The sequence below is a fragment of the Sinocyclocheilus anshuiensis genome, unplaced genomic scaffold (assembly GCF_001515605.1).
Source record: "Sinocyclocheilus anshuiensis isolate Anshui unplaced genomic scaffold, SAMN03320099.WGS_v1.1 scaffold983, whole genome shotgun sequence".
Lineage (NCBI taxonomy): Eukaryota > Metazoa > Chordata > Actinopteri > Cypriniformes > Cyprinidae > Sinocyclocheilus > Sinocyclocheilus anshuiensis.
In genome coordinates, this window is record NW_015546086.1 from 242,789 (window position 1) to 251,297 (window position 8,509).

The following is an 8,509-nucleotide window of genomic DNA, read 5'->3' on the forward strand; positions in this document are numbered from 1 at the left end:
ACCCAACGCAGCAGAGTGCGGCGCGGGACAACACTTGATGGGCGAGTGCGGGTGCGGGCAGGTAGAGACTCGTGTGTGCGGGATGCGGGAGAATAAGGGTGTACTCACACTAGGTGTTTTGAGCCTGAGCGCTTGACCCCCGAAGCCCGGTTCGTTTGACTAGTGTGATCGCTCCGTGCCGCGCTTGGGCACGGTTCGTTTAGTCAGCCCTGGCTCGGTTGGAGGAGGTGGACCAGAGCGCGGTTCAGTTGGGCTCAGGGCGCGGTACGCATGTGTGAGCGGAGCGCTGAACTTCTGATACGTGCAGCATGATTGCGTTAACATTTCTGAGCGAGCGCTGCAGTCTTAGACCCTCCCCAAATGCTCTCATTGGTTGAGACGCGTGATAACACCCATCCCAAGCCAGTAATGATCAACATCCCACCCCTCCTGTGACCCATGGTTTCTGTGTGTATTCAGAGCCAGTGAGCAACGGACTTTCATAATAATAAAAAAACTGCATTAATGCACGATAAAATAATTGTCGCCGTTAAAGGCATAATATGTAAGATTTTTTTATTAAAATATCCATAAAATATACAGTGTTATATATTTTGCTGACTTGTGTACTTACATTATCCCAAATGTTTAGAAGAATGTTTAAATCCAGAGAATAAGCCATTTTAACTAGTGACACGGAGCGTGTCCATAGTTGTCATTGTGTGGCCTGCCAATGACGTCATAACCCATCGATTTCCAGTTTTGTTTTGTAGAAAACATGGAAACACCAAAGACGCTTTAATATGTTGTGAGTTTTATTAGACAGGTGACGACCGCACAGAGTAGCATTATAACAGAACTTTCAAACGTATCTAGTATGTTAAAACAGCGCTGCTTTACCCCACATACGCACGACCGGAAGCAGCGAAAGCGCTCGACTGTGGCATAATAAAAGCTCCGCTGCTTTCGAGCCGTGTGTCACACTCGTTCAGCGGCCTCGTTTCGCTTCGACGGCTTTCAGCCTCACCCTGCTTCATTCTACTACGTTAATAAATCATTAGCTCATCCATGAACATGATTTCTGCCCGAGTCCCGTCAGATTGCATCGGCTGTGGGGATGAAGACGATAACTTCCATGATTCCACACTCAGTCACGGCGTCATCAAACTACGCCTTTGTCTCTTTCCTTATTTTGAATACGCACCCTCCATCGGCGAAAATTATATATTGTGCCTTTAATCAATTAATGCGTTAAGGCAAGGCAAGACAAGTTTATTTATATAGCACATTTCATACACAGTGGTAATTCAAAGTGCTTTACATAAAAGAAAAGAAAATAATAATAAAAAAATAATCACAACAATAAAACAAGGAATTTAAAAACTTTGAAAATGATTTAAAAATTGATTTAAGAGGTTTAAAATGAATTTAAAACAGTTAAGAATAGAAAATGATTATACATAAAATATAGTGCAATCAGTTCGGACATTGCACAGTGCTCATTCAATAAATGCACAGTTAATGCGATAATAACGTGTTAACTTGCCCACCCCCAATATATATATATATATAAAATAGGAAAACTACTTTCAGAAACCAAGGCTGTGCTGTAAAAGTGTTGCACTCTATTGGTGCTGTACAGTGTTAGGATGTAGTATCACCCTATTGGGCTTCAAGAATCACTTCCTAGATTAACCAGTCTAACTTGAAAACCAACATGAAGTCTAACATTGCAAGCAACTTAAATGTGACCTAAAGGTCAAAATTTATCAAGGATTAATGTAATCATCACTCAGTCACTCATCATTACATTGTGTGTAATTCCTCATTATCTGAGCAGAATGTTTAATAGGTTTTGAAATATGCAATTATTTAAATAGGGCTTTGTACACTGAACAAAATTATAAACGCAACACTTTTGTTTTTGCCCCCATTTTTCATGAGCTGAACTCAAAGATCTAAGACTTTTTCTATGTACACCAAAGGCCTATTTCTCTCAAATATTGTTCACAAATCTGTCTAAATCTGTGTTAGTGAGCACTTCTCCTTTGCCGAGATAATCTATCCATCCAAGATGCTGATTAGACAGCATGATTATTGCACAAATTAGGCTGGCCACAATAAAAGGCCACTCTAAAATGTGCAGTTTTATCACACAGCACAATGCCACAGATGCCGCAAGTTTTGAGGGAGCGTGCAATTGGCATGCTGACTGCAGGAATGTCCACCAGAGCTGTTGCCCATGAATTGAATGTTCATTTCTCTACCATAAGCCGTCTCCAAAGGCGTTTCAGAGAATTTGGCAGTACATCCAACCGGCCTCACAACCGCAGACCACGTGTAACCACACCAGCCCAGGACCTCCACATCCAGCATCTTCACCTCCAAGATTCCACAGGCCACAATCAACAACCTGATCAACTCTATGCGAACTCTATGCCAACTCTATGTTGCACTGTGTGAGGCAAATGGTGGTCACACCAGCTACTGACTGGTTTTCGGACCCCCCCGGACCCCCCAATACAGTAAAACTGCACATTTTAGAGTGGCCTTTTATTGTGGCCAGCCTAAGGCACACCTGTGCAATAATCATGCTGTCTAATCAGCATCTTGATATGCCACACCTGTGAGGTGGATGGATTATCTCGGCAAAGGAGAAGTGCTCACTAACACAGATTTAGACAGATTTGTGAACAGTATTTGAGAGAAATAGGCCTTTTGTGTACATAGAAAAAGTCTTAGATCTTTGAGTTCAGCTCATGAAAAATGGGGGCAAAACCAAAAGTGTTGCGTTTATAATTTTGCTCAGTGTAATTTGATATTTTGCAATTTAGTCAGTTCAGTAAGTACACAAGATAAATGTGTTAACGGAATCAGTGTCTGGAATGTTAAACCTCAACCTTTTCAGCAGAATTATTTTGTTAGACATAGATTATGTGAAGGAAGTGTCTTTCCTCGGAACCTCTTGAAGTGTCTCCTCACCCAACTGGTTTTCTTTGCTTCTTCATTCCATGTTACAAAGGGCGTCCATGCAGCTATGTTCTGAGCTTATATTTGTTACACATTACTCATCAGTGAAGCTATTTTGTTTACTAACTGAGGCATCTGGAGTTAAGTACCTTGCTAAAGGACATAACCACACAATCCTGACCTTGCACTGAAAGTCAAGTCTCATTTTCAGGTCATTTGGCATCCTCTCTAAACCTTTGTGCTACCAACTGATATTGTGAGAAGTTACAAGCTATAGTGTTTTTTATAGTCTCAGATGGCATGCTTATGGACCGCTCATAGTTCATTCACTGACTGTCTGAGGCATACAACAATGGCAAATGCTGGCTGAAATCTGATTGGCTGGCACTACGCAACTTCTGAAAAGTGAAGACAGGGCTTTTTATCAGTTTGCGTGGAAACAAAGTCGTGTTTATAAGGTAGCAGGTTGATACAATGAACGCGTTTGAGGAAGAACTAATTTAGTGTAGTTTAATCTGTTTTTGAATAAGCCACTCTAAATGGCGGTTTGTTGCTTTCTTTACATGTTGATCAGATGGTCTCTTCTTGATCAAGTGGCTGGTTCTTTGCCATAACAAGCTGTAATGAGGACTAGACAAGTCTTCTGACTATGAGACTTGTGTTGTTCAGGGTGGGGGCTGGTGTTTTTCTTTCTGTTTCTGTGAAGGACATAGAGACATATCTGCTGCCGGTGTTTTTGCAGCTGTGTGGCTCGTTGCTGCACTTGCTCAATCTCACCATTAGCAGCAAGCGTTATCATGTCATCAGCGTGCAGCTGGTGTGCAGCTTCCTTCTGCTGAATAAATATATGCCCAGATCCTGTTGGTCCTCTCCCAAAAGCCATGATTATAGCCCTGCCAACAGCCATTTCTGCCAGGGTGAATCACTCAGAAACATTAGAGAGTCTGGTTCTTCTGTTTAATAAGCTAGACTCGTTTTGTTCATTTTGTTTGATTTATTTATATTTTGTTACACTATAGTCATCTCTTATTTAAGATGTTAAATTCTTATTTGATACTCAGATCGTTTTATTTCATTCAGTGAATGCTGAAGTTTCTTTCCAAAATTCTTGTAAATTTCAGTTGTTTTTAACTGATTTGGCAATTGCATGAAACTTGTTATTGTGTTCTTTGCTGCTATCTTGCTCACTCTTGTGATTAATTCTCAATTAATTTGATCCTGGTTAAATGAAGATTATCAAATAAGTAGCTCTACTGCAAGTGTCAACATCTGTCCTCTCTCTATACAGTGTGGCAGGAGGGGAACTCTTTGACTTTCTAGCTGAGAAAGAGTCATTGAGTGAAGAGGAGGCCACCGAGTTCCTCAAGCAGATCTTGGATGGAGTCAGTTACCTACACTCCAAACAGATTGCCCACTTTGACCTGAAGGTACTGAGACATGTTTGAGTTTCCCCCCAATGCCAGACTGTGGCAATTACCGTCACTGTGAACCAGCCACAACAAATCAATTGAGGTGCTTTTATCCTCCCTGTTGGTTATCCACTTATTTCCACCCTTTACACAATTGCTGGGCAGTGCTGGGATGGTCATAAATTCAGTCCTTTTTTCCCGATGTAATTTTTGAAAGGTTTTATTGCAGAATTGCATTAATATTCTAGTAGTCGCTGTTTTGAAAGTTTCAGATATAGATCGAGTTTTTACCTCGTACTAAAATCACTTAACCTGAATAACCAGTCTAACTGAAAAATTAACTTCAAAGCAGCCAACATTCACATTAACCAACTTAACTGTGGCCTAAAGAATAAAATAAAATAGTCAAGCAACGGTGTTTATGTAATTAGATCCACTGCTTTCAGAGCAGTCATCCACACATCTTTCTGTAACACTTCTGTTAAATATTTTGAAGTCATTGGAGCTTTTAAGAGATTAGTCTGTGCACGAATAAAGCCCACTGAAGGAAGTATTGTTTCTATGGAATGTCCAGGCAGGGATCTGTTACTGACTGGCTTGAGTATGCCTGCGCTTTCTAGTGAACATTTCTGTAGCTTTGCATGTGATTTCCATGTGTTATGGCAGATTTCCTGCTTTCTTTCTCTGTTTGTCTCTCTCTCTCACACACTCCTGCTGTGTTTTTGTTCCATACCTATCATTAGCTCCTCTGATTCTGTCTTTTGCATTCTCCCTCCAATTCTTTTTCTGTTCTCATCTCTCTCAGCCGGAGAACATCATGCTGCTGAAACGGAGTGTGCCTCACCCACGCATTAAGCTCATTGACTTTGGCCTGGCCCACAAGATCGATTTTGGCAATGATTTCAAAAACATCTTTGGTACCCCGGAGTTTGTAGGTCAGTGTCATCCGCTGGTCAGTCTATATAGAGATGTGTTATAATTACACCCGCTCGTATTGTTATGGTCCTCTGTCCAATCCTCTCTTTTCTCCTTTCATGTGTAATCTGAACCACAAGCCTGACATAACTGTAAAGAAACACCATGGATCACTGCTTTGTTACCCATTGAATCCTTCAAATAGTTACATAAACTTTGTGTGTGTAAACATATATAAATGAATTTTAATATGTAATAATATATTTTTAATTTTAATATAATTATAATATAGAAATTATTTAGAATTTTATACTTATGGATTTGTAAAATATAGTGTAAAATAATTATTTAATAATTATACAGTACATTATATTGTTTTAGATTAGTTGTTATTATTATTATTAATAAATTTGTATATTATTATATTAATACAATTATATTGAAGGAATGCACATGTACACTTGACATTTTTGTAAAGAAATTCATGGCATAGACATGCATTTTATGTTTAAGCATAGGCTTTTAAATGAACCGCTTTTTAAGATAAATATTATTTCAGTCAAGTGTGTCTGCACTTTAAATGGTGTTCTGTATTGATGTGTTTGGGTTGGTATTTTGCGTACAGCTACAAAACAACCTTCCTTAAATCTTACTGTTTTTACTTAACAACAATATGAGTCAGCTCTGCTGTTTTCAGTCACGTTTTACATGAACAAGCCCCCAGCCATCCCAGAAAGCACACAGACATGCACACCCACACCACCCCCATCCCTCTATGCCATTGGCATCACATCCAGTCCTACCTGAATGGCAGCCAGTGTGGCTGCAGGCAGTGATGATACAGCAGTCTTAATAGAGACACAATGCTAAAGGCCACGGTCAAGTACCAGCTAACCCACAGTGCAGTCTATTTCAGTGCTCAAAATTATGTTCAGGCTTCATGGAGGAGAATCCGGACAAGCTAGACACCTGGTTCTGAAGACACTAATCCAATCCAATCCCAGAATAGTATCAGCCCATTACAGGAGCATGACTTCATTGATTTTTTTTTTTTAAACCTTAGGGTTAAGGAGCAGCTTTCTTCCTCCCAACCCTGGTCAATGACCGAACCTCGATAGTGCATAATAATACAAGTAGTAAATCTAAGTCAATTCTCAGGCGTAGAGAGCAGCAGCATCTCTCCCACCTCAGACGTATTTCCTTGTTTCTTCATTAACACATCAGAGATTGAGATCCTCTGAAAGCAGTGACTCATTTCACAGCTCATACCGTGAGAAACCACAAAAATATCCTACCATCGACTTAGCATTTCTAGACATTGTTGCAGGCTTTTTTAATGTTAGGGAGTGTAGGGTAGGTTGCGTCGCCCCCTTCCTCTTGCAGACTGTGCATTATTTTTGTCACGTGACCATATATTTAGAAAGAGTTTATCATATATGTAGCTGCCATATATGACTGTTTGGAGATGCACACAAGTAATAAGCACTGTTTTAATGCTAAAAACGATATTTTGCATGTCTAAATATATACAGTAATCTGTATGGCAGATAACAATTTATCCAGGTCTAACAACATATGCATATCTGTGAATTGCTGATATATAAAACCATGTAAATTACTTGGCTAAAGATTAGTCATTAGAAAATTGAAACTGAAGCATTTTCCCAAAAGTGTGTCAGATGCTTCACAGATTACTTTTACCACAAGACTAGTAATGTGCACTAACATTTTTATTTAATGCATACTTGAACTGAAAATTATAGTAAGCTTTACCTCCATAAGCATGAAATACCATAACAAATATTAATGGAATTATTTCATTTCATTCAAATATCAAATGTTTTCTTGGTTGGTTTATGAAAATGTGAATAATGTAGGCCAAAGTAAGGCTACTTAAATAAGAGAGTGTGACGTGATTTGTGACTTAGTAAATTTATTTTTCTCATGTTCATATTTTATCTGAAATCAGATATGTTGCAATCTTTTTTTTTTCATCCTGAAGTTTAATCAGGTGTATTTAAACCAGGTGTATTTAAACCTGTGTATTTAAAAAAAACAAGTTTTGACTCTCATTTTTTTTATTCCCAAGACGATGGCTTAAATAAAATTTGCCACAGCTTACCCCAAACTCTTCTGTATTGTAAGACTGTATTGTAAGTGATTTTGTTTTGTGGTTTGCAGCTCCAGAAGTGGTGAATTATGAGCCGCTTGGCCTGGAGGCAGACATGTGGTGAGAATGAGCCTTATATCATTATCTGACCTCGGTGTTACCTCACTTCCTATGCTAAATGTGTTTATATTTCTTTAACTCTAGGAGCATTGGGGTGATCACTTATATTCTGTGAGTATTCATAATCATTAGTGTTGTTGTGATGTTGTAAATATAGTTCATTACAAATGAAAACTCAATGCATTTATGGATTTTCACTTAGGCTTTAAATAGCATCCATTTTTGTAATTGCATTATTTTTCTCAAAGCATGGCTGTAATCCCATTCTGCAGTAAAACAAAGGCATGGCAAATTTAGCTGAAAATTAAGTTGAGTCAAGTGTTTTGCCATCCTCCAGTGTCATAGAATAAACTCTCGTTGTGCTACAACTGTCATAATGGTTGATATTTGAAGTAAAAGGATGCTTAGTAAGATCTTGCATCCAGCCAAGTGCTGCATCAGACATTGATGTTTCCATGATCTGCATAGAGGTTGCATTGAGGTGTGTGTGTGTGTGTGTGTGTGTGTGTGTGTGTGTGTGTGTGTGTGTGTGTGTGTGTGTGTGTGTGTGTGTGTGTGTGTGTGTGTGTGTGTGTGTGTGTGTGTGTGTGTGTGTGTGTGTGTGTGTGTGTGTGTGTGTGTGTGTGTGTGTGTGTGTGTGTGTGTGTGTGTGTGTGTGTGTGTGTGTGTGTGTGTGTTTATGGTCTGGTCAAGATTTTTTTAAATAAAATAAAAAGCAAGAAACACGGGAAAAGCATTTGATAAAACTGAAAGACTTATTTCCACAGAAGTTCTTGTGATGCCAGTATCACATTAAAAATACCAAGCCATATAGTGTTTTACTGACATATAAAAATAGAGCAAGACATGGAATTTATAACCCAGTCCATCAGTGTGATGGATAATGATTATTAGCGCAACCTCTGGGTGCAGCGTCTAATTGTAAAGCTTGTGTTGGTCTTCCTGTGGAAACATTGATGTTGCTCTCTCTCTCTCTGTGTGTGTGTGTGTGTGTGTGTGTGTGTGT

The 8,509-nt window shown here is 39.1% G+C and overlaps 1 protein-coding gene across 1 annotated transcript in view; it reads left to right on the forward strand.

The window, feature by feature from the left end:
- Nucleotides 1-8,509, forward strand: part of LOC107700066 (death-associated protein kinase 1-like) — a 98,222-nt gene that overhangs the window by 52,403 nt on the left and 37,310 nt on the right. The window contains exons 4-7 of the mRNA XM_016501575.1: nt 4,238-4,376; nt 5,164-5,293; nt 7,455-7,503; nt 7,588-7,614. Coding sequence (XP_016357061.1) covers nt 4,238-4,376; nt 5,164-5,293; nt 7,455-7,503; nt 7,588-7,614 — 345 coding nt within the window. The remainder of the gene's footprint in view (nt 1-4,237; nt 4,377-5,163; nt 5,294-7,454; nt 7,504-7,587; nt 7,615-8,509) is intronic.